Source organism: Nyctereutes procyonoides, unplaced genomic scaffold, assembly GCF_905146905.1.
Source record: "Nyctereutes procyonoides isolate TBG_1078 unplaced genomic scaffold, NYPRO_anot_genome, whole genome shotgun sequence".
In the NCBI taxonomy this organism is placed as follows: domain Eukaryota; kingdom Metazoa; phylum Chordata; class Mammalia; order Carnivora; family Canidae; genus Nyctereutes; species Nyctereutes procyonoides.
Genome location: NW_026575141.1, coordinates 6,696,449 through 6,723,361, shown reverse-complemented (window position 1 = coordinate 6,723,361; position 26,913 = coordinate 6,696,449). Strand labels below are relative to the sequence as shown.

Genomic DNA, 26,913 nt, shown 5'->3' with positions numbered 1-26,913 from the left:
GGGTTGGCTTGACAGCCTGGGGATTAACTAAATGGTCTGATTTCTGGGGTAGGCCCCTGCTCTAGGAGAAAGGGCATTAGATAGGAGCCAGGACACCTGAGTCCTGGTACTAGATTTTCCACTAACTCACTCTATGGCTTTCACTAAGTCATTCATCTCTCTGGGCCTCAGTTTCTCCCTTTTGAATCTGCCATGGTTCTCTGATTCTACTCCTTAGTACTGGGAAACGATTCAACCATTCAATGAACATTTACCTATTGGTTCAGTGTGCAAAGCATTAAGCTAAGAGGCTAATTCTTCTAATGGAAAACTCTGATCCCTATTATCACATAAATCTCTCCTGGGAAAGGTAACAATCTGAGCTGTTATTATCATTAACACTAATGTAGAAATGTTTCCTTGGTTATAATAATAATGGCAAACATTTCTTAAGAGCTTACTGCATGCTAGACCTTAAGTTTAAACTTTACATGGATTTTCTTTTTTAATCATCACAAAAACCATAGAGGTAAAGACTACTGTTATCCTCAGTTTACAGATGAGGTGAGTCTTAGAGAAGTCACTTACCTAATGTCACATAGTGGGCGATTCCAGACCAATGTCCTCAAATTCTGTTGTATTAGTCAGAATTCTCCAAAGAAACAGAATCAATAGGATGTGTAGATGGACAGGTAGAGAGGGGGAGAGGTAGGTAGGACATAGGTATTTATTTTAAGGAACTGGCTTATGCGGTTATGGAAGCTGGCAAGTCCAAATTCTGCAGGATGGGCCAGCAGTCTGGAGACCCACAGAAAAGCTGCCAAAGGTGTAGTTCAAGTCTGAAGATGCTGCAGTACTCCTTGCTTAGGGGAAGGCACTCTTTGTTCTATTCAACTGATTGGATGAGGTCTACCCACATTAGGAAAAGCAATCTGCTTTACTCAAAATGCACTGATTTAAGTGTTAATCTCATCCAAAAACATTCCCATAGAATGTATTCAATAATCTTTTTAAAAATATTAGTTTACTCTAAAACATTTCATTGTTTTTCTCACTCCAGTTAATAACAATCATCCACATCATTGTCAGAAGTTTGAGAGTCATCTCTGATTCTTTCTTCTCTCTCACTCTGTACATCCAATTGCTTGCAAAAACCTACTGATTCTACTTCCTAATGCTACTCCTATTTGTCACCTCACCTCCATCCTTGCTACCACAACTTTATTTAAGGCCCTGTCACTTGTTGCCTGGACCATTGCAATAACCTACTAACTCATCTTGCTGCCTACAGATGGATTGGGTCTCTCTGTCCATCTTTCAACCTACTGTCAGAGGGACCTCTACGAAACACAAATCTGGCCATGTTGCTGCCCTATTTTAATCCTTCAATAGGCCTCTCTCCTTGGTTTGGTAAACAGATCCCTTACAAGACTGTTCTCATTTATTTTCCAGTCTCATCTCTTGTCATTCACTCATAAACCCCTACTCCTCGCACTCTGCCTTGCAAAAACATTTGCGCTCCCTTAAAACTGCCAGACTCTTTCTTAGTTCTACACTTTTGCAAATCCTTTCCCCCTCTGCTTTATTTTTTTTTAATTTTTTTTTTAAATTTATTTATGATAGTCACAGAGAGAGAGAGAGAGAGAGAGAGGCAGAGACATAGGCAGAGGGAGAAGCAGGCTCCATGCACCGGGAGCCCGACGTGGGATTCGATCCCGGGTCTCCAGGATCGCACCCTGGGCCAAAGGCAGGCGCCAAACCGCTGCGCCACCCAGGGATCCCTCTCTTTCTGCTTTAAATGGCAGCCCTCTTTATCCCCAAATCAGTTCAAACGTCATTATTTCATGAGAGTGTTTCCTGAGATATCTGGAAAAAAACAAAGTACTTTCATACATGTCCTCCCAGAACCTCAGTATAGAATTTTCCAACCACCAAAAGTAATTCCCAGTCTAGAATGTAAATCCCTAGAAGATAGTGTTGTGTTCTGTTCATTTCGGTCACCTTAATACCTAACAACATAGTACCTGGATGTATGAGATCAGGTACTTTATAAAAGTATTAGGAGACCTTAGCCGAAATATGACCTTCTGTAGATCACATTTGTGGTCCCCTCACCCTTTAGTAAAAAAAAAAAGAAAAGATGCGTATAATTTCATAATGTAATAAAGAGCTTAAAAATCACTGAAGGTACTAAAAAAAAATCACTGAAGGTGTCTAGATGCAGCAAGCAGCCCTATTTTTTCCTTGAAAGGGATGATAAGATACTTTTTGTCTTCCAAGGGTTAAAAAAAATGTTTCTCAACCTACAAGGAGAGTTAGTATCCAAGAAAGAAATGATTGCCAGAACAATGAAAATGTACAGACCTAGACTGGACTGCACTTGCAAACACAAAGATCTTCAGATACAAAGGTTAGGAGGTAGATTTTTTTATAAAGATTTGATTTATTTATTCATGAGAGACATAGAGAGAGGCAGAGACATAGGCAGAGGGAAAAGCAGGCTCCCTGCAGGAAGCCTAATGTGGGACTTGATTCCAGGATCCCGGGATCATAACCTGAGCCAAAGGCAAATGCTCAACCACTGAGCCACCCAGATGCCCTCGCAGTAGATTATTTTAAAAAGATAGGCTAAACTGTAGTCTTCTTGCTGTCTCCAATAGCTATGCACTTGAGTAACTGGACTATCAGAGTAGACTAAAAAACCTTAGTTTAGTCTAAACCATGTTAGTTATAGTAAGCAACACATGAAACAACAAGCCACCTTCATTATAGAGGAGATAGCTTTATAGTTCTCTGCAAACACAAAACCATTGATAATCTGGGGATATGCAGTTGTTGTAACAAGCCTTAGAATCTGTAAATCATTAACATAAAGCAACAACATAATTTGTTCCACATCTACAGAAAGTACTAGAAGGTAATTGCTGAGGGAGACAGTGATTGCTGGCCCTAATCACCATGGCCCATTCTGAGGACATTGGGAAATTCTTTTTTCCCATCACAACACTTACCTGTCCCAGTCCCCGTTTAGGAATTGCTGCTACTGAAGGCTAGTAAAGGAAACATCACAGTTACAATGACAATGACATTCAGCCTGCTGAATGTTTCAAAGAAGAACAGAATAACAAATTATTATTACCACCAATATAGAAAAAGTAGGAGATAAAATGATGCATACCAAGAATGTTGGGAAATCAGAAACATAAATCCCATTGATGGACCAGGTCCTTCTTGATCATAAAACTGAAGTGCAGAAAATAAAAAGGCATGTACATCACAGGAAGCAAATTAAACTTTATTTTTATAGTTGAGAATCCCCATGCAATCTTGTATATTTATCAATGGAAATCTTGAACTCTATGAAGCACATATTGCTTAAAATGCTAATGTTAGCCCAGTTAGTCTCCATCTACATGCATGCCCTGTTCCTTCAGTACCCAGCCCAATGCATCCCCTCCAGAAGGCCCTCCTATAACAATCCTGATTGGAACCAATCACCTCATCCTCTGCACTTTTACAGCTCATGACCTGTACCTCCCACCAGAAATCATTTTTTTCTCAACTTGTCTCTAAGTTCTTGGAATCTTACCTCATATCACATCCATAGCCAGTGTGCAATACATCTCATCCAATGTGACCAAGGGACATCTGTCGCAGATACATAAAGGAAACCAGAATTTCCTGTTCCACCTTAATTAATCAAGTCCTACCTCCAGCTTTTTGTTTACAAGCAAAGGAGAGGAAAGCTGATCTCTCACAAGTTCATGCTGCTGAAATCAAGACCCAAAGCATATGGTGACCCACATGGAGGGCCCAGTACCAAAAGCCAGGGAGAAAACCAAGGTTTTCAAAGGAAAACATAAATAGGGAAAAGAGGAGAAAACACTACCAGTTAAGGACAAAATACTGTAACCATCTCAAGCCAGGAATACCTTTGCTGGTGCTTCGTTGACCACTCCAGGATATTAAAGCAGGACTAGGAAGTTGGGGCACAGGCAGGAAAGGCACAAAAGGGCAACAAAGAAGAAGCCAACCATAACCATAGCCTAATCCCCTTCTCCACTGAAGGATTCTAGCCTAAAGCAGTCCCAAGCTGTGGGAAGGGAGAAATATTCCGTTGGGCTAGATTTCAAAGTATTAGTCCATTGGACTGGACATTTTAATAATTAAAATGAGACTTTTCATATATTCTGAAGTGACTAGAGAACTAAGAGTATGAAGCCAATATACCCTCCAGAGAGGAGTTCTAGGGGAATTAGACCATCATACCTAAAGAACTAGTAGGAAGAAGAAAAATAAAGGAATTACTTAAAATAAAGCAGCTGTGGTTTTAAAATAAAAAAGAGGCACAATGGATTATATCCAATATGCCAGTTATATTTACACATTTTTAAAAGATTTTATTTATTTATTCATGAGAGAGTGAGAGAGAGAGGCAGAGACACAGGCAGAGGGAGAAGCAGGCTCCATGCAGGGAGCCTGATGTAGGACTCGATCCCGGGACTCCAGGATTATGCCCTGGGCCAAAGGCAGGGGCTAAATCGCTGAGCCACCCAGGTGGACTCCCTATATTTACACATTTTAAGTCAGATTTCAATAATAGGCTTTCCTGAGAGCTTTTCTCTCCTCAAGACTCATAGAACACAAAGGCTTCCATACTTCTTGACAGTCCCACAGAAAATTCCATTTTTTTAATGAAGAAACTTAAAAAATCATTGATTTAGAAACCATAAAAAGAACTAAAACATCTTCTTTGAAAACAAAGAATTGAGCCATGTTTATGACAGCCAAACAGAATGTTCTAGTTCTTTCCTTCTTACCTGAGCTCTTCTGATTGCTATCTGATTAGTTGGTGTTCAGAACTGGTCCATAGCTGAAAGGCCCTATCAAACAGCTCTCTGGCTGTTTTCAGATTGGACTCCATTAGTGGTGGTGGTGGGCAGTCCATATCTTGCTACAGACAACTGCTGAAAAGGTAGACATGACTGCCATCAATAAGCATGAAGGCCCTGGGTTAATCCTCTGGTTCCAAATACACTAGGACCAAGAGAGGCAGAACAAAATGCAGATCCTTTTCAAAGCAGAGGAGGATACCTCAACAGAAGCCTTTTCTTGTCCTTGAAACTGTCTTATTTGTTGTCATTTAGATGGAGGCCAAACTTATTTTTGACAAATATTATGATTCATGGTTGCATTCAAGTCCTATTTTTCAGGAAAATTTTAGCTACTTTAACTTAATTTAACAAATGTTGAGAGTTCTATCATGCCCCAGGCACCGATGAATAAGACTAGGTTGCTGATTCCCCTGAGAAGGTCACAGTCTAGGTAGGAGGCAGAAACGTCAACAGACTGGCACTACATAGTGTGTGCAGTGAACATCTGTGTGATTTACTTGTCTGGCAGCCTTTTCTCCTTGTTTTAGGAGAGCACTTCAATTTAGCTTTGAGGAATGACGCCTCCCCCTCTGGCTCTGACCATGTGTTTCAAGTGCATCTTACCCCACCTTCCTCTCCCCAGCTCCAGATGGGGATGCAAACTCATGCCTGGCCAAGGTGAACAGCGTCTTCCCTAGCCCACAGTGGTTGTCTGAGTGATGGACTATAACCCAACATGGCGGGGCCAAGTCTGGACCTCTCCTGGAACTTAATGGGAGGGAAGTACATCCTTTCCACTGACATTGCCAGAGTGGGTTGAAGGGTATCTTCCCAGAAGACATGTCCATTTGGAACTCAGGATGTGGTCTTACTTAGAATAAGGATCCTTGTATATATAATTGAGGGAGGAAAAGCAAGAGGAGATCATTCTGGGTTAAAGTGAGCCCTATAGCCAATGAGTATTGTTATAAGAAACAGAAAAAAACAAAAAGACACAAATACACAGAAAGAAAAGTGATGTGACAATGTAGAAAGAGATTACAGTTATGCAGCCACAAGCCGTGGAATGCCAAGAATTCCTGGCAACCACCAAAAGCCTGGAGAGGGGCATGGAATGGATTATCCCTCAGAGCCTCCAATAGGAGCCAACTCTGCCAACACCTTGATTTCTAACTCTGGCTTCACAACTGTGGGAGAATAAATTTCTATTGTTTTAAGCCATACAGTGTGTGGTCATTTGTTAAGGCAACTCTAGGAAACTAAGATAGCTGCTAAACTGGCAGATATATAAGCCCACAGCTGCCGGTGGCTATCTTCCCACCACATGGAAGAAACCTGAGGATAAAGCCAACACACAGGAAAGCAGAGCTCAAAACTGGAACTGTTGACTTCATTTTAAAATGCAGAGCTGAGCCTACCTGAAGTCAGATTTACTCCTAGATTTAAGGTTTTTTAAGGTTTAAGGTTTTGTTTGTTTGTTTGTTTGTTTCTTTAGATTTTATTTCTTTATTCACAAGAGACACAGAGAGAGGCAAAGACATAGGCAGAGGGAGAAGCAGGCTCCCCACAGGGAGCCCGATGTGGTACTCAATCCCAGGACTCCAGGATCACATCTGAGCCAAAGACAGACACTCAACCACTGAGCCACCCAGGCATCCCAACTTTTTAAGTTTCTGAACCCCAAATTCCCTCATAGGTTTGAGTCCAGACTGAGACAGTGAAGTAAATGCTCTCTTTACTAAAGGTGTGTACAAAGGTTTGCAATCTCAGAAAAGGCTCAACTAACACACTTAAAGGAATCCAGGAGGGCCTCACTAAATATCATTAATGCTGGGTCTTAAACAACAAAAATAGCTCCAGGCAGACACTGAGGATGCAGCATTTCCAGAACATGGAAGAGAATCCTCGCAGGCATGTTAAAAAGTGTTCAGGTCATAAGATGTGGCATGGAATACAGTGAGTGAGGGGAGAGGGATGGAAAGGTAAGAAATTAGGCTGTTTGAAGAACATTGTCTCTTTGTTCTCCCTGCAGCTTGGCAAGGCAAAGATGAGAAATATGACTGCAGAAACCAAAGTCTGCAACCTCAAAAGAGAAACAGCAAGTGGTAGTAAAAAGAACATGCTTTTCCCTTGGTTTTTAATGAGTTATCTAAGGAGAGTCTTAGATGTGGAGAAAAATAAGACAGGGCAGGGGTACTAAGCAAGAGAGGCTCCACTTCCCATTGAAGCTTTTTTGAGACTTTGGTAAGCAAATATTCACATTTCATAGATATGATGCATGTTGGAATTTGCAAATCAAGAGTCATGAAGTCAAATCATAATTTTGCATACTTTATTTTTTTTAAAGATTTTATTTATTCATGAGAGACAGGGAGAGAGAGGCAGAGACACAGGCAGAGGGAGAAGCAGGCTCCATGCAGGGAGCCTGACAAAGGACTCAATCCCGGGTCTCCAGGATCACACCCTGTGTTGAAGGTGGTGCTAAACCACTGAGCCACCAGGGCTGCCCTAATTTTGCATACTTTACATGAAAGATGCACTAAACCTAACTTTTAGGGATCAAATAATCACTCACTTCTATGATCCTTGACTATGAGGACCCAGGAATGTTTCCAGAATCACCACTGTCTTATGAGAGCACAAAAATGTTCAGAAAACTGCATAATGATTAATGAGTCTTAAAATGAATCACTAAAACAAGTAAAAGAGCAACAGGAAATATGAGTTAGACGAAAATGTTTGAAAGTATTAAGAACACTTCAAATTTCAGGTCCTCCTAGCACTCAGGAAAAACAGCAATAAGGATCTAAATGGATTTTGTTTGTTTGTTTGTTTGTTTTAAAAAAGACAATAGCAACCTGAGGGACACTTACCTTTTTGTCCTTTTGCACTTAAGTATTAGATTAATGTGAAATTTTGCCAGTAAATAATTCACTTGACTTCCCATCCCAGAAATATCCTTTTAGGGGAGTCACACAGTCTTTTTGGACACACCCATCCCAATCTAAGTGTTCTAGGACACACCCTGCTGCTGGCCAACATGTCTTAAAGGACTTTGGTTTCAGTGGCTTAGATTCCCCATAGCACCAAGTCACCTCATTCCTACAGGCCTAGAACTTTGGTTCTACTTATGCTTAAGCCAATTCACATCTCCCTGCCTTAACCCTCCTAGTCCAAGCCAACCTCAGGCCTTGCCTGCAATAAATTTCTAACTCATCTTCAGCTTCCATCTTGCCCTGCAATCCAGTTTCTACACATGATCCCCTTAAAATGTCAATCATACCATGCCACCCTCCAAATAAAATGTCTTCAAAGGTTTTCCATTGCTTGAAAAAAAAATCCACACATTCTGTCACTGTCTACAACCAGTCAATCATGCCTTTTACTGATGTTTGTCTGATGACCCTTTTCCTTGCTACCAAATATCTCACAAATGAACTGTGAATATGCATTTGTTTCTTTCTAAGACACAATTTATAATTATTAGCTTGTATTTATAATTATTAGTTTACTGGTTTTTCTTTTAAAATCAGTCTCCTAAATAGAAACTAAGCCCCTTGAGACCAGAGACCACATATGTGAATTCTCAGCACCTACCACAGTCCTTGAAACCTCATATTGGCTCCAATCATTTGTCAAATGAATTATGAGTAAACAAGCTTCCCAGGGCCCAAAGTTGTGGCTCTAAATGCCAGAAGCCATAAACTTTTATGGCTTTTTTATCTTATGAGGTCATGCCACACACTTATATACCTGGAACACTCAACGGCAATTAAAAGAGGAATAATACATGCAATATATTTACCTACTTTCTGATGTTGCATCCACCTATTTGTCAGACCTCAAAGAGTTCTCAACTTTAACTCAACTTTGCCCCACTAGAACTAGACGGTTTTGGTTCTCAGAATCAAGTTTACCAATCTGGGCATCAAACTTGCTGTCATCTACTTAAGCTACTGCTTCTTAACTTAAACCTAGCCTCAAACTTTGGTTTCCTGGTTCTCCTTCCTTCCCAAGAAACTTCCTATTGTAAACTCATCCTTGCCCCCTAGATCCCAAGGCTCCCAAATGCCAGCAGGTAGAATGTGATACTGAATCCTGACTCTGGGCAGAGCCCACCCCTTACAAGTGCACTGCTAGCCTGTTCCCTCTACCTACATCCTCCAAATTACCTCCTTCATAATATCCTGTCACCAGGATGCACTTACCTGCTCTGTGCTCATTCATCTGCTCATCAACAAGCATTCTTAGAGCATCTTCTAGACCCTCCAAGTATAGTACTGTACAAGAATAAATAAGGTATGCTACCTACCTCTAAAGGAAGATCCCTAAAAGAAGTAATTAAAATACAAAGTGTCAAGATATCTATCTGTAAGGAAGCTAGAGACTGACCAAGTGTTCATAGTGGCCCACTTCTCACCTTCTAGTTGTCTTGATAAAACTTAGGTCAGGCTTCTTTTCTTCCTACCTGCCTCTGAACTCTGTTTTCCCCAAATTGGAGCAAGCACTGAAAACTGGAACAGGTCCCCTCATTAGCTTTCCCAGGAACTGGCTGACCACAACAGGACATTCTCCTATCAGGCTTCACTGGTCATTTTCCCTTTGCTTGTCAAACTTCCCTAAAAATCTCCATTAAGCTTTTGTTTATTCCTCTCTACTCTGTAAAAGAAAAGACTTTTCCCCTTTGATTTTTTCATGTTTGCAGATTTTTGAGATAGGAGCATTCTCTATTACAATAGTCTTTCTTCTGAATAATGTCTCTCCTTATCCATGTCTGGATTTGTTTTATTTGATAGCACACAAAGAAGAATTTTAACTTAGCTGGGAAAAGGAGAAGGAGATCAAAGAAGACTTCTGGGAAAGAATCTGGGAACAGAAGAACAAGGAAACGTCAACCAGACCAATGTAGAGGAAGGCAGGAATTCCAGATGTGGCACATGATAGGAGGTTCACATTACTCACCTGGAAACATAGTTTCTTGATCTTTGCTTTGTGTACCTGAACAGTATTCACTCCATCTGCATCCAGTGTCACTTCCAAACATTTGCCCTCAGTGAGTGGGCCTATCGCCTTCCTTGGTCCAGGTCTATCCCTCTGAGTACCCACACAAACATACACACGTGTACCTTTCCTCCAAATATATGTTCCCTCCCAGCATGCCTAGAAGCCTTCAGAACACTGAAGGGATTTGGTTATTGATGTGTCAGATCCAGGCCCCCTCTCAGCATTTTCATGGACTCTCAGTCCTAGGCATCTCACACTGTTTTAGGCTTGGACTGAGTTCCCATAGCCTAGAAATAGGAGACTAAAAAGACATGAGAAATGTAAAGAGAGTAAGCTTGACTAGAAATCCTACAAGGGCAGGAACCAGATCTGACTGGTCCAATACCATATCCCTAATGTCCTAGGAACAGGGCCCATGCACATAGTAGGCGCTCAAGTATTTGTTGAATAAATTGTCACATCAGCTCACATGAATAGTTCCCACTAATGCAGGATTCCTTTTGGCAATAGCATCACACATCATTTTGAAGGGGAATACACTGGTTGCCCTTCACAATATCAAACACAAAAGGCTTGCAGTGTACTCCGTGCATCCCATTTTCCCTTAATAGTCCATTATGTGCATGCCAGCCATGATACATGATGCAAATGTGGCCCCAGAGTCACATGGCCCTGAGTACCATGGCCTTGGAAGTGTATCTGAGCTGCTACACGAGGTTGTTTTTTTTTTTTTCTCTCTCTCTTTTTCTCTCTCATTGTTACAATGCCAAAAGATATGTTTAAATCATTATTTAAAATTCCTTTCTCGACCAAACCTCTTCCCAGAGCTGTTAACAAGAAACAAAATGTGCTGACTTGAGTTTCACTTTCTCTTCTTTCCCCTGCCTTCCCCTTGTGGGGCCCCCAATGAGTCATGAAATGGCTCTGGTCAGGTAACACTGAAAGAAGCGAAGAAAGAAGCCCAGTATCTGTCAAACATGCAGATATTAGAGAACAAAAACTGTGCAGCATGGTTTTGCCAAAGGACACGACCCCAGAAATAATTGGCACCTATTTCAATAAACTATTTACTTCATCACCTTCTGATTGTACTATTCTGGAACCATTTATTTTCAAGGAAACCATAATTATTGTTTAGTTGATAAGTTATAGAGTAAACTGGGAAAACACACTCCTAATTCTCAGGCCAACTCTTTAAGTTCTACAAAAACGACATAAATGGATTCTGATGTTTCTTTATTTCTGCAAGGGGGTGTTTTTATATTATGTTCTTCTATCTACACAGCAAAGTACAAATTGCACCTTACAGTTCCCATCTAGTGCTAGAGTTCCCAAGCAGAATGGCTTTAATGAGGAAATGACTTTGGAAAAGGAAATAGAAGAATGTGATTTCTTTAGGGCTAGGCAACAGAGTAGAAGCACATTCTTGTCATGACTCGGGCATTCAGTTTTGAGGATGCAGAGACTAGCTGGCAAGGACAAGGGGAAACAAGGCTGGCTAACCTGATTATAGAAGCTGATGCCTCAAGAGAAACTGAGTAGCCCAATGCCCAGAGTCCATCCAAAGAACCAGGACAATGAGTTCGACTCTGAAAGAATTCCACAAATCCAACAGCCATTTTTAGTGTTATGGATTGAATGGTGTCCCCAGAAAAACTCATGATAACTCCTAGTACTTCAGACTGTTGCTTTATTTTCATTGCAGGTGTAATTAATTAAGGGTCATTAAAAATGTGATTAAGATGAGATCATACTTATATGAGGTCATCCAATATGAAGTCATATTGATGTGGGCCCTTAATCCTATATGACTGATATCCTTGCAGAAAAAGGAAATTTGGACACGTGCACACAAACACTCACACACAGAGGGATTACCATGTGAAGATGAAGGCAAAGATCAGAATGAAGTGTCTACATGCCAAGGAACAGGGGTTGCTAGCAAACCACCAAGAAGCTAGGGGAGAGTGATGGAACAAATACTCCTTTACAACGCTCAAAAGGAACCAATCTTGCGGATACCTTGATCTAGGACTTGAGCCTCCAGACCAGGAGACAATAGATTGATGTTGTTTAAACCACCCAGTTTGTTACTTTGCTATAGTAACATAATATAGCAAAAAAAGTAATATAGCTGGTGATAAGAGTTAGGTAGCAGGAAAAAAATACCTCAAAACAGCGACTGCACTATTAATATGACAGATCCTGGCCCTTCCCAATAATTTGCCTAGGAATCTCTGAGAAAGAACCTCAAACCATCATCTGAGGCTAAGCTCTCTTATTCTAGGGATATGACAGTAAAAAAAGATGTGAGAAATGTAAAGGCAGTAAGCCAGAGAGGGTCAAGACCCCTACACATATCAGGGGCCCAATCCACAGGCAGGGCTGTGCTCAGGGGCTTTATATAGAGTCAGATTGCAGGAGCTATGCAAGAATACAGGCAGGACTGAACACCCCCACCCCCACCCCACTCAGGTGAAAGAGTTGACAAGGAATAGGCAGCGTATCATGGCCTAAACCTCAGAGTCCAGAGTCTGGAATAGAGCCCCACTCCCAGGGATCCAGAGTGTGAGTCAAGGATGGAACAACACAGTAAGTTTGCACTGACCTGGGGCTCACACCGGGACCATCAGGTGCAGGGTTCATCACGGCAAAAACACTTTAAACCCTGGAAATTTGTGGACTGAGGTTGAGGACAAAATGATGGCTCTGGCTCAGACTCAGGAACTAAACAAAAATCAAAGCATTACCAAAGGCATAGGTGATGCTGAGTAGGAGTGGATCAGGGAGAAAAAGAGCTAATGTGAGAAAGTAAGTCATACACTTGTCTATCAGTGGATACATCTGAGTAATCATCAATAGATCAAGGAACAAAAATTGTCAAAATCTATATATATTTTACACGTATTAAACATTTCACAAATATGCACATTATTCATTACAAAGTTGGTATCAGATTCTATATTCAATTCTTTGAGCTGCCTCTTTCTCAGGAAACTATGCTTCTGTTGAAGTTATTTAAATTTCACTTCACATCATGTGGTATAGTGTCTTTGAGTTTAGGGTCCATAGACTGCCACCCTCCACCTGCAGGTTTATGCCAGGTCTTTTTGTTACATGAGCTGCAAGATGCCCTCTTTTGGACAATGTGTTCTTGGGCAATGCCCATAAATGATAACTCCATTAAGGCAATGATTACATCCATTTGTAACAGTTTCTCTGAGTCCTCTGATACACAGTGCCCAGCTAGGAAGAAGAATCCATGATTCATCTCTGTATCCTGAAAGCCTAGCACAAGTGTGTCCTGATATAGGGTATGTGCACAATAAATGCTTGCTGAATAGATCAATATTTAGGTTGAAAAGAAAGAAGAGGAACAAGCAGCATTCCAAATGCTGACTGATACTAATTAATCTATGCATTCAACTATGTGCCAAAATTATTCTAGGTAATGTATTAGTCAGGCCAAAAATATATATAATAATAGGATTGATCCCTACTAGGAGGTACAAAGCAAGATTCAGGAATAAGGAGTACTGGCTGCCTTTCACTGAACACTTATTTGGATCTCACTCTACCTTATTTGCTCATTGAGCAAACTGGATATGCTCAGGGCAACAAGACCACTCCTAGGTTACCCACTGGTGAGAATGACCTCCTAACACAATACAAGCTAACAATTATTGAGCATTTACCATGTGCTATACATTGTTACGTACGATCTCATTCATGTCTTGTAGAGTTGTTAAATCTATTACACAGACAAAGAAATTGGGGCACAACAATATTAAGTTACCCAAAGTCTCATAGCTAGAATATGACAATTCTGGAATGCAAACCCAGCTTGAGAGAAGCATTTAATTACTCCCTAGCACTGTCTGGCCTGAGATCTTAGGGGTGGTCTGCACCTACAAATTATAGGCTTTGGTATTTGCCAGTAAGAAAAAAATTGAACTCTAAGTGGCTTAACAGTATGGAAGTCCCTTAAATTTCCTATATAGAACACACATTAGAAAAGAAAAGGTATAAACCCATTGTTGGAAACATCTCTGCCTTTCAGTTCCCAGAGCCTAATCAAGACTGACCTCTAGGCTCACAATACTAACACAACCATGAATCTGATGACAATGGCCGTTCAAAAGAAATTCATGAAGCATCTGTTATGTGCCAGGTACTCTGCTGGATATTGGCATGGAAGGGGGGTGGGGGGTGTGAGGGGGAGTCCATCCCCTCTGGGGAGGAATAAAGTCTCCCCAGATTGTCCTTCTACAATCTGGAAGAAGATGTATACAGAGAAGTTGGCATCACAGAGTGCCAAGTGGTGATACAGGAGCACAAGGCTAGATATTCCAAACTTGTCCTGATATCTCAACTCTTCTAAGTGGCAACTAAACAACCAGACCCAAGCAAAGACACAATAAGTCAGGTGACACAATAAGTAATATTTTGGCAGGATTGGCAAGAATAAGACTTAAAGTGGAAGACTTACCATAGCGGTTGTGGAAACTAGTAAGGAGAACAAAGAGCTTCACAAAATTCTCCTTTTTGATCTTCCTGATCTCTCAGGAAGAACATAAATAAGTTTAAAGGTAATTAACAAATCAAGCCAAGCCCTCTCTGGCTATTTATCCTACACACCAGACAATACATCTACCACCTTCATAATATATAGTTTAGCCACACATTGGAAAAAAATCCGTATTATCCCCATTCCTTTCATTAGTAATATCTGATATCAAATGGCATGTTAGAGTTTATAAATAACATTCACAAGTATTATATCATTTGATTACCACTGATAAGAGGGTTCTCATTTTTCAGACAAGAAAATTAATCCTCAAAGTCTTATAATTGAAGAAAAGAGATTTAAACAACTTCTTGACTTCAACGTGGGTTCCACTGCATCAAACTGCCATTGTTTACAAAACACTTAACTACAGCATTAAGAATCATAGGTTTGAAAGCATTTATTGAATGTTGCTTGTTATTCTACATTAATAGCAACTGCTGCTACTTAGCAGTTCCTAAGCCCTAAATATTAAGAAAGGCCAGGGTGAAGAACAGCTTTGAAATGATGCTCTATTTGATCAGGTTCTGCAGTAATTGTTAAAATCATATATACTTTCTTTGGATCTCTATAAAGCTTCTGCAGGATCACTGCACCTGCAGTTCCAATTTGCAATTTCCTCAGCCCTCCTTTGAAGTTATTCTTGCCAATTACCTGGTGTTAATATTAATTAAATATGATTTGTAACTTGAAATGTGGTGTTATCAATGGAACTCAGCTGCAGGAATATAAAGTAAAATTTTCAATTGAATTTAAATGTTTCCTTTCATTCATAGTATTTTACAACATTAATAATACTTTTGTCAAATTGATTTTTGCCTGCTGGAAGTCATTTTTCCAAAGCAATGAACATCTGAGGAAAAAAGCTGCTCTTTATGTATTCCTTTCTTTCTGTCATTGAAAATACTTTGTTTTAATCTTGAAATGAATCCATTTTAGCTAACAGAAACTTGGTTCTTGTTTATAATCCAAGAGGGGAAAAAATGCTTTCTTTTAAAATGATACTGAGATAGTTTAAAAATATGAACAGTGGGCACTTTTTAATTGTATACTAGAAATGAAATCTCCCTGATTTTATTGCTTGACCCCTGCCAAAAAATAAATCACTATCGGCAAGTGTCAGTCACTTTATATACAAAAAAAAGAATTAATTAAATTGGTTTATTGCATTAACATTTCAAACAGATTGTGCCAGTCCAACGACCTCTGCAATCCCTTCCAATTCTGAGATTTTAAGATTCCAAACACATGTCAGACAATAGTTGGAAGCTTCCAGCATTTGCAAATTAGAAAAAAAAATAGAAAAAAAAAAGTCACGTATGGTAAAAGATTTGACAGAATCAGGTCTATTCTGCCCCCCTGTAATGTGTGCGATGACGACTCACAGGCCTGTCATCTTCAATAAGCCAGTCATAAACATGATGACTGATTAAAGGAGGTGTGTTGCCATACTGTACAAATCCACAGTGAAAAGATATAATGCTTTCACAAATTCCTTTTATCTTCAAAGATAAAGCTTTAGCTTTCTTGCCCCTTATAATGATAGTGGTAGCATTAACATTTATTATCCTGTCTTCCTTTTAAAAATAATATAATAAGGTAAGACAAGTGAAAGCCTGTCTAAAAACTCAAGGAAGTCATTTTTTTGAGTCACAAACTGCAAGCCCCAGAGCTTATGATTAAAAAATGTAAAGATATACCATGAACCTCTTTATTACACTATCATTGAAAACATCATACAAAATAATTAAAACAAGACAGAAATAGAGGATCCTGGTCCTAACAACCGAGGATGTGCAACGTGGATAAGTCTTAATCAGCAGCAACTGAGTTATTCCTATCCCTTAGGCCAAAAATAAAAATAAATTAGGCCCAATAGGACTCTCTGGATGTCCATAATTTTCCAGGTGTCAATGAAAAGAGCAGCATCCTGGAGTTACAAAAAGTAGGGAGGTTGAGTAGGCAGTTCACCACAGCATAAGGAGTGTGATCCATTGGGAAGCTCTTAACTACCTAGAAGCCTAGGAAAGACAGATTCAGACCCCACCATGTACTCTAGTCTGGAACCCTGAATTATCCATTAGATTACTCCATCTACCCAAGTAGCCAGGATAGGTAGTGTAAAATTCTGTAACATTCCAAAAGGAACTTCTGAACTGGTTTTGTTATGGGCTTCTCCATTAACCAAATTCTGTCTACTTAGCACCTCTCATCCTCATTTCTACTGTACTGTCCTTCTGGTATACTTCACATTCCTGTCACTGTAAATTTGCTTCCTAAGTACACCCATATTCACTACTACTCCCTATTACAGGTATTAAATTGTGTCTCCCAACAAGATATGTTGAAATCCTAAACCCAGTACCTCAGAATGTGACCTTATACGGAAATAAGGTGATCACAGATGCAATTAAGATTAGGTCATACTGGAGTATGGTGGGCCTTTAATCCAATATGATGGGCATCCTTATACAAAGGGAAGACACAGAGACAGGCACAAGAAAGGAGAAGATTGTGATATGATGACAGAAGAAGATATTGGAGTGATGCCTCAACAAGCCAGTGAACACCAAGGATAACTAATAAAAACCAGAAGCTACAAAAAGAAATGAAGGATTTCCCCCCTACAGTTTTCAGAAGTAGCATAGTCCTGCTAACATTTTTATTTAAGATTTCTGATCTCTAGAACTGTGAGACTATGCATTCCTGTTGTTTTAAGCCATCTAATTAATTTGTGGCATTTTGTTATGGTTAGCTCTAGGGAGCCAATGCACTCCCCCTCTCAAGGACACTCCTTGATTTTCTGCCACTATACCACACATGTTCAGAGAAAGTTTCTGTTCTCCTATGAAAATCTGCTCAATATACTTGAATTTTTTTCTCAAGAACTCCTACCATCTCCCATCATCGAAATCTTCTTCAAAGGAGACTGAGAGTCGCCTCATAGCCACAAACCCATCAAGATAAGAGAACACTCTGCCATACTCTTAGCTTTGCTAAGTCTAGGCCATTATTACCACACATTTTTTCCATTTATGCCAATTTTCCTCAGCTTTAGTGAGATTTATTCACAAATGAAAATTGTACATATTTAAGGTATACAACATGATGCTTTGAAATATGAATATACTGTGTAATGATTACCACAATCAATCTAATTAACATATCCATCCTGTCACATAGTTCCTATTTGTGTGTGTGTGTGTATGTGTGTGTGTGGTGAGAATACTTAAGATCAACTCTCTTAGCAAATTTCAAGTATACAATACAGTATTTTAACTATAGTTACCATTCTATACATTACATCTACAGAGCTTATTCTTCTGGCATAACTGAAAGTTTGCACTCTTTAGCCAACATTCCCCCATTTCTCCTACTCCCTAACCCCTGGCAACCATCATTCTACCCTCTGCTTTTATGAGTTCAACTCTTTCAGATTCCACATATAAGTGAGATAAGGCACTATTTGTCTTTCTGTGTCTGCCTTACTTCACTTAGCATGTCTCCTCTAGATTCATCTATGTTGCCACAAATGACAAGATTTCTTTCTTTCTTAAGGCCAAATAGTATTCTTATATATCTTTTCTTTAACCATTCATCCATCAATGGACACTTAAGTTGTTTCCATATCTTGGCTATAATGACTAGTGCCACATGAATATAAGAGTACAGATATCTCTTCAAGGTACTGATTTTTTTTTCATATATATACCTAGAATTAGGATTGCTGGATCATAGAGTAGTCCTATTTTTAATTTTTGAGTAACCTCCATGTAATTTTTCATAATGACTGCACTAATTTACACTCCTGCCAACACTGTACAAAGGATCCTTTTTCTCTGCATCCTTACCAACTCTTGTTACTGCATACCTTTATATAAATCTTCTCCCCAAGAGTCTAACCTCAGCCCCTTTCAATCCTCACTCTACATGTTCTACCTCAGCAATTACCTTTCCCACCTCAATTATCAATTTTGTGAGAATAAGCTTCAGGTCTGTATTTCAGTTCCTCTCTTAGCTCTAGACAAACATTCTTTGCTGTTTTTCTCCAAAAAGATACGTATTGTACCACCAATTTATTTTATTTGTAGCCAGACTACACCTCCCATCCAATCCCAAACCTACCTCTCCATTTTACTGACTCTTTCCTATTTGTGGCACTTGTATTCTCCCAATTGCCAAGGTTCAGAATTTCAAATTCCACTTTAATTTTTTTCTTTCTCCCAAGCTCTACTTCTAATCAATTGCTAAGTTCCATAGACTCCACCTCACTAAAGTCTTCCAAGTCTGTTGCTCTTCCATTTGTATTGTCACTGCCCTATACCAAGCGAAGACTGATATTGCAAAGGCCTTTCAATTGGTCTCCCCATCTTCCACTTCTCATTAATACAATCTTAAATACACATTCTGATAGATCCCTCTCTCTTCAGCAGTTTCCTTCATTGTCTAGAAGATGAATAAAATTACCTCTCTGGAGTTGAAATATTCAACTGTGTGTCCATGTCAAATCTTTCAATTTTGTCTCCTATACTTTATGACACAAACTATGCTCTCATCAAATTATGCTATTTGCTGATCTCAAATACATTTCTGCCCTTTCAAAAAAAAAATCCTATAGTCAAGAATACCTTGGGCTGATACTATAACAGCTAGGATATCAAGGGACTATTTGTCTTTATTTTATCAAGTAACTCAGTAACTCCCATCCTGCTCACCCTAGAAGGATCTTGGCTAGATAAGAGCCATCACAGATGTCTGTCTGCATTCATGACCATCATTCACTCATTTTCTTCATTCTCCAAGATTCACAGACACTTCCCCCAAGTCTCAGATTTATTAAAATGAAAAATGTTCTAATCAAACCATACAAGCAATTTATCACTAAACAGGTTTTCACTTCACTATCATTCCATTATGATCTGTCTGAATTAATCAGAGAGGAAACACTGGAAGCCTCAATTTACACTGAAATTTCTTAGCAATCAATGTTTCTAGAGTGAGAAATTCAGAACAGAGTATGGGAAAATTTTTAAGAGTTGGGAAAATATATAATTTTATTAATAGGCAGACACTCCATAAAATGAATTTATACATCTCCTTCTCAGTCAAGATACTAAGATTTTTAAAAACACACTACTAACATGGTGACAGAAATGTCATCAATGTTGTAGTAAGAAAAGCGAATGTTACTGAACTAATGAATTTTCATCAGAGTCATCAGATCATTTCAGAATGGGTTAAGTTGCTACCATTTGCTATTCCCATTAATATCATTGTCATGTAAAAGGTTTAATTTTCAGCTATTTTTGTTCTAGATAAAAATCTTTGTCATTAAAATGAGGGATGATTTTGATATTTAATATATTCCATGGCATACTCTAGTGTTGAACCAATTTGGCCTTTTCAGTATTCTGCATATTAATTGACAATCCAGCCCTCCTCCATTGCCCAGATAAGTGAGAGCTGAAATAGAATGGACAGCCAATCAAGTCACAGAATACTGAAAGGATCAACACAGAAGAAATGTGTTGCTCTAATCAGGAGCATATACAAGGCACTAAAATTATTTTATCTCATACTAATGACTAAGATAGAAACAGGAATAATAAACGGCACCATCTGAATCATTTTATGTGACAGTATTACCAAAGTAAAGCAATGCTCCCCAAAAGTGAAAACTAAGTATTTCTTTTTTTAGTCAAAAGAATAAAACTGCGATCTCACTTAACTTTTAGAACAATGAATTTTATCAGATTCTACAACAACTGGCAAACTATGTCCTATATTGAATTTTTCATAGCAATCTGTTTCATGCACACAAAATGTGACCGGCAGTTGAAAAATGTACAGGATCACTGCAAAAAAATGTATCATTTCAATACATACTCTATTAGTTTCCTTCTCTTGTTGAATTATCACTCTGGTGAGAACTGACATCAGCTGCTTAAATAATGCATTAACTCTACTTCCAGAAGCTGTTGTTTTTATTTGAATGGGCATTTACTCTAAGATAAACTTGGGATTCTTAACCAAGAAGATAATATAACTTGTCATCATTTAAAGTTCAACTGAATGTTTGAATCATTTTTATAGCAATAATGACGTAAATTAAAATTTCAAAAAACAAAGATTATGGTTTCATGGATGCTAACAATAGGTGTGGACAGTTTTCCAATTAAATCAATTAACCCAATCTGTCCAACAACCCCAGGCCTTTTCTACATTTTCTGCAATAGCACAGCACTGGAAGAAATATTAAATATACTATTGTATGTAATAAATGTTCATGCCCTAGCACATGCAGAATAGATCCCAAGCATCTTCAACTCTTTCAAGAAAAACCTTTTTTCCAATAATATAACTTTAAGACTCGTCCTTGCTAATTCTAGATAAGCCCAAATCACTCTCATCGTCTTTTCCTGAGCTGAAGCTTCCAAGAAAGACAACAAATTATCAATATAATTTCTTACTTCAAGTTCAAAATCATTCAAAAACAGCCAAGAGGCACTTTAATTTTTCCACAAAATATTGTTATTACTCTTAGAGAAAAATATATACAGTTTTTTCAATGTCTTAATAAGAATAATAGTATTTGTTAAGTAACAATGTCTCCTTTCACCCACCAAATTATTTTTTTCTTTTTTTTATTTTTATAAATTTATTTTTTATAATAAATTTATTTTTTATTGGTCTTCAATTTGCCAATATACAAAATAACACCCAGTGTTCATCCCGTCAAGTGCCCCCCTCAGTGCCCATCACCCATTCACCCCCACCCCCACCCCCGCCCTCCTCCCCTTCCACCACCCCTAGTTCGTTTCCCAGAGTTAGGAGTCTTTATGTTCTGTCTCCCTTTCTGATATTTCCCACACATTTCTTCTCCCTTCCCTTATATTCTCTTTCACTATTATTTATATTCCCCAAATGAATGAGAACATATAATGTTTGTCCTTCTCTGATTGACTTATTTCACTCAGCATAATACCCTCCAGTTCCATCCACATTGAAGCAAATGTCACCCACCAAATTATATTGCTGACCAGTCACCAATAAGATTTGCACTTTAAGTTGTCTTCTGTTTTGTTCTGTTTTTTTTTTTTTTTCACATAATGAAATGGATTTACAACCTCATGGCTAAACATAGATGTGGTGAAATGCCTACAGATATTTGGATAAGCACCTTGAAAAAAAAGCCCAGGACAGAGCTGATCAGCACCTTGTTCTAACCAAAATTTTACATACTGCTCTTCATTCCATTGTAAGCTACAGAGTATAAGGTAAGAATTATAATGCAAAAAGTCAAATATGACAATAAGAATATTGCTGAAGTATAGCCTTGGGGGCTACTTCAGTATTGTTTTAAAATGATTACCAGTCTTAATCCCCCAGTGTTGGATGTTAAATTCCACTGCCTTTTTTTTAATTTAATGACTTGCTAATGTAAACTTCCATCTAGAACAATCAAATAGTATGTCATTTATTCAAATTTACAGTGGCTCTAATGTGCCAGCAAACTCCCTCGTCAAAACAGACAACTTTAAAAAATGTTCGCCTGAGTCAGGAGCTCTATTTCCTAAATTAGCACCAAAGTGTCACCTTGATAGACCATGAACAATAAAATCACTTATAATAAATCCAACTTCCCCCTAGAGTGGACAGCCTGGGTCATGCATCTGTAGGAGCTCTAATTATTCCATACAGATCAGAGAGCACTTGGAGACACTCAGACTTCTACAACTTGTCACCTCCAAATGCATAAAAATATATGCTTACCAATCTCCCTTGATATCTGAGTGAAGGCCTCCACACCACTCTCTCCATAGTTGCCCTCAGAAGCCAGTGTTGACACATAATTCCACCCCAGTGCCGTGACAATGTCCACCATGGCTTGCGCTTGGTAGGAATCTGGTGGGACTACCCGAGAGAAGAAGTCATACCTGGTGTTATCACTTAGCTCTGGGGCTGTGGATGCATAGCTGATTTGAGGTATCTGTAAAATAAATGACAGATTATTTCAACCCATGAGAAATCTTGTTGAATGATGAATTGTCACATAAGAGATTAGCCAAAGCTATACCAATAACCTAGACATATCAGCCTGAAGCCAAAATATGGTTTTGTGACCACCGATTTTATTTTTATTTAGTATTTTATATAAGTCTCTAGGCTCCCTTTCTTTCAAAACACATTTCTAAACAGCAAGAAAGAACTTAGTATTGCTTCAGGTTCTGAAGCCAAAGCAAAACATTTGTGCTTTTTGTTGCTTCTGTTTTATACCAGAAATGATAAGTTCTGGCACAAAAAATGAAGCCAAAATGAAGGTATAATACATACATACATCAGAAAAGGTCACCTCCGAAATTGTATTTGGCTTTAGGACATAAAGGCTACACGATCACAAACAGAATTTAATATGAGATTTTTTTTTTGCACTTGATACCATTTCAGTCTTAAGATTATACTTTTGGTAAATTACTTTAAATATATAGTTTTACAAGTCTATTCACTGTTTATTGATATAATCACTGAGTACCACAAAAATATTTGGGAATAGCCTTAACCCTATGTATCTTATAACCCTATGTATCTTCTAATAAAAAGATGTTCCCAGATGTCCACTCCCAAAATTACAAAATCTATACCATAATTTCTTTAGAAAAAGAGACTATTTTCTTACATATATAAGGTGAATTGCCAGATTCTGAAAACTAGGAATCCTATGTCATTTATCCTAAATAAATTCAAAGTAACAAATTAACTATATGCCATAAATCTCTCCCTAAAAAACTCTTAAAATGTAACATTTACTCATATATTCAAGTGAGGACTTTTACTCTACCAGTGAAAAGTGCTAGGATAGAAGAACACATGGATGTTAAAGACGTAGAGTGGAAAGACATTCAGGCTAGATGGGCACAAATGATGTAAAAAATCTGGCAAACACGGTGGGGAAGGACATTTCAGCCACAAAGCACTGCATGTCCAAAGGTATAGAGTCAAGAAAGAGCATGGTAGATTCTAGGAATTGCAGTGTTTCACATGGTGGGAATACAGGATAGAAAGGGAAGAACATCAGGAAATAAAACTACAAATAAAGACGCATAAAGAGCTAGTCATGTATGACTAGAAATGTGGATTTTATCACAAAGGAATGAGGAAGCACAGAATGACTGTAACTAAGCGGCATAATCAGATTTTTGTGTTAGATCACATTAGCAGCAGTGGAGAGAGTAGTAGCCTTCAAATTCCAATGTACACCTAGCTAGCCCCATTCCCAAAAATTCTAACTTGGTATGTCTAGAGGCTTAGAAATCTACATCTTAATATGCTCTCCAGAAGAATCTAAGGCAGATGAGCCCAAACTATGCTTAGAGATAAATTAAAGGAAAGCCATGCTAAATGCAGGACAACCAGTTAGAAAATTACTACAGAAATCTAAGAAAGTAACTAAACTGAACTAAGACAATGATGGGGGAGGGTGGGAGTGGGGAAGAGTGTAGAACCTATAAGTACCTAAAAAACAAGGTAATGTGTAGATAATAAGGGGAAATGTGGAATGACTCCTAGTTCTATGGCTTTGGTAACTGGGTAGATGATGTTTACTATTTACCAAGACACACAGAAAGAGATTTGGAAGACAAAATTTATGAGTTTAATTTTTTATTTGCTTTTTTTTGAGCTTCCTATGGAATTATTGAAAGCAACTAAAAAGTAGGCAATAATATTGGGGATATGGAGTTTAAGAGTCATCGGGACTAGAGATAAAGAATGGTGGGGGCATGGTAGTTAAAGCCATGGGGGGTGCATGTGATCACTCAAGGAATGTATGAGGGTGAAAGAAAGACAATTTGGGAGTATGAGCTATGCAACTGTGCATCTCACCACTCCTCTGCTGCCATGCTGTAGTGTGAAAGTTCGGAGGTCAAAATGACTCCAAGATGTCCTAATTTAGGTTGCTTCATTAAAGATACAGATTTGACTGGTATATAAAATGATTAACTTTGCTCTCCATCTGATCCTGCAGTTAATGTTAGTACTAAGATGTCAAAGAGGCTGCAATTCCATCTTCCCACATAGGGCTAACTGCATAGCCTGGAATCTGTCACCCACCATGACCCTGACTAGTCCACATGGAGTGGACTCTCCTTTTGACATTCTTGAAAAGCTCTCATCATCTGAATGATCTTTCATGGGTCTAAAGAGTCCTACTCCATACCCATAGCCAATAAAGTGAAACTAAACTTGCCAAGACACAAAAGCCTCAGTTACTCAGGGAGCAGTTAGAACAATGTGCTTGGAGCTCTCCAGGGTGCTGCAGGATCCATTCAGTTTCTCTGTAACCTGTACCTATATATATATTCCCTATAACAATGATTTAGCCTATTTAACCCTCAGTTCTTCCTGGTCCTGTTCTCCTGATGGGACCATATTAACTTGCTTATCAACATTGTCAGACCATAAAACCAGCCTGACCTGCCTCCTTCCTTTCCCTTTGCTTTGCTTCCTTTGATAGATACACTGGCCCTATCTTGTCAGACTGTTCCCTTAATTAAACTTTGTGCCTTTGTAGTAACGGACTCCTCAGCAAGGATACCCCTTCAAATCTCCAACCACACACCAAATCTGGGCCTCTTTTATCTTTTATTGCTTACTTCTAAATAACCTGGGAAAGGGACAATGAATGACTCAGTGAGATCTACCTTTTGCTAAATAAAACTTTCCCAAAGATCAAGAGCATATGCATTTCTATATTCTAATGAAAGAGATTCAGTAGCTTGACTTTCATTTTGGAAGGAATTCTGTGCATGTATGAGTGGTTTGTGTATTTGTAGGAAGAGATAGGGAAACATTCCATAGCAAATTCTATAGCACTATACCATTCCCTTGTCCTGTTTGGATATATAATAATCCTCCCACTTCCTCAGCTACTCAGAGTCCAGCAGTAAAATGCCTTATACAATCCCCACCTTGCCTATAATAATGAGCCACCCCTCTCTAAAAATGAGCACAAAGTGTGAAAATTGAGTGTTTGAAACCAAAACTAATTATCTCAAATTACTACCTTCAGTCAGTCACTTTCAGGGCTGTTTAATTAGCAGTCAGCATCATGTTTAGGATTAATTAAACAGGTGTAAAGGGTATATAAAATAAAAGTACAGATAGAGAATGGTTGTTTGAATAATTAGGTAAAGGATTTCCTCCCCAAAGCCTTGAGGAGTTTTCCCTTTGCAGATCAACATGTGGAAAAGTAATGTGAGAGTCCATGTCTGTTTTCATTTTCTCCATTTTTGCTATGTTGCAGTCTATAATAATAGACATCAGGGTACACTGATTATATTTTAAGACAGCTTCTCAAGTTGTCATAAAGTCACATCTCATTTTAATTTTATTGTGGCTGACCACTAAGCATTGGCTCACTGAACATTTTAATTTCTGTGCCACCATTCCCAATATTTCCACTATTCTCAAATTAACCTCCTACTGGCAATTGAAGTGGGAATTTTTTTCTGAAAACCTGTAATGTTTCTTTTTTTTCCCTCTACTAAATCCATCCTAACTACTCCCTTCAGCCTAGAGTTTTATTTACTAGAAAAAAACAAGAATTGAAAAAGAAAAGTGAAAAAAAAAAGTAATGAGGGGCAGAAGTGAAGAGGGAAATGAGAAAGAAAAGGAGAATGTACCAAAAAAAGATGGTGTTAGGGAAAGCATTCTGCGTCAGCTCAGTCTTTGTAACAAGTAACATCCTTCGTAAGTCTCTGTTAACTCTGGCTTGCCCATTCAAAAGATAACCAAACTCTTCAGTCTGGGTCACCAAACCCTGATATCAGACTCTGCCCCATCCTCCTTCCTAACCTCCTATCTTCCCTGTCATGTCCTGTCTGTGTCTGTACACCTGCCTATGCTGTTCCCTATGTAGCCTGTTCTGTCCACCTGATGATCTTCTGCTCAAATTCTATATCCAACTCAAAAGTTACCTCCTCCCTGGGAAGCCTTTGCTAATTCTCTCAGGCAGAGCTGTCTTTTGCTTCTACTCACTCCCATAACCCCCACTATCTGACATGAGAACCATGACTGTGTGCTGGCTTATGAGCCTCCTACAGACAAACTCTCTGTTGATTTATTTGCTATCCCTCGCATCCGACAGAGCAAATACTCAATGAATATTTGAGGACAATTAATTAATTAAACTGTGGCAGGAATTTTTATGCAGATTCTTCCCCACAGCTTTCTGCCCTGAATTCCACCAAAATATTAGACAGACTATTTTCCATTTGCCCTTCTTACTCACTCTCCTTCCTGCTCTATGTCCTAGGAAGCTGCCCAATGACTATCTCACTTGAGTTCCCTCACCTCAGGCTTCCAACTGAGTTTGACCATTGGGAGACACAACAAAGATGGGAAGGTAGGAGACAGAAGTGAGAGTATTGATTTTCCTGACTCCTTCCGCAATCAACTTGGTGTTTCTCTATTTAAGGCCTCATTCACTGC

At 38.8% G+C, this 26,913-nt stretch overlaps 1 protein-coding gene across 3 annotated transcripts in view; it reads right to left on the bottom strand.

Moving 5' to 3' along the window:
- GRM8 (glutamate metabotropic receptor 8) overlaps window positions 1-26,913 on the bottom strand; it is a 745,814-nt gene that overhangs the window by 578,142 nt on the left and 140,759 nt on the right. For all 3 annotated transcript variants that reach the window (XM_055307451.1, XM_055307453.1, XM_055307452.1), the window contains exon 2: window positions 22,198-22,414. In XM_055307451.1, the coding sequence (XP_055163426.1) occupies window positions 22,198-22,414 (217 nt within the window). The remainder of the gene's footprint in view (window positions 1-22,197; window positions 22,415-26,913) is intronic.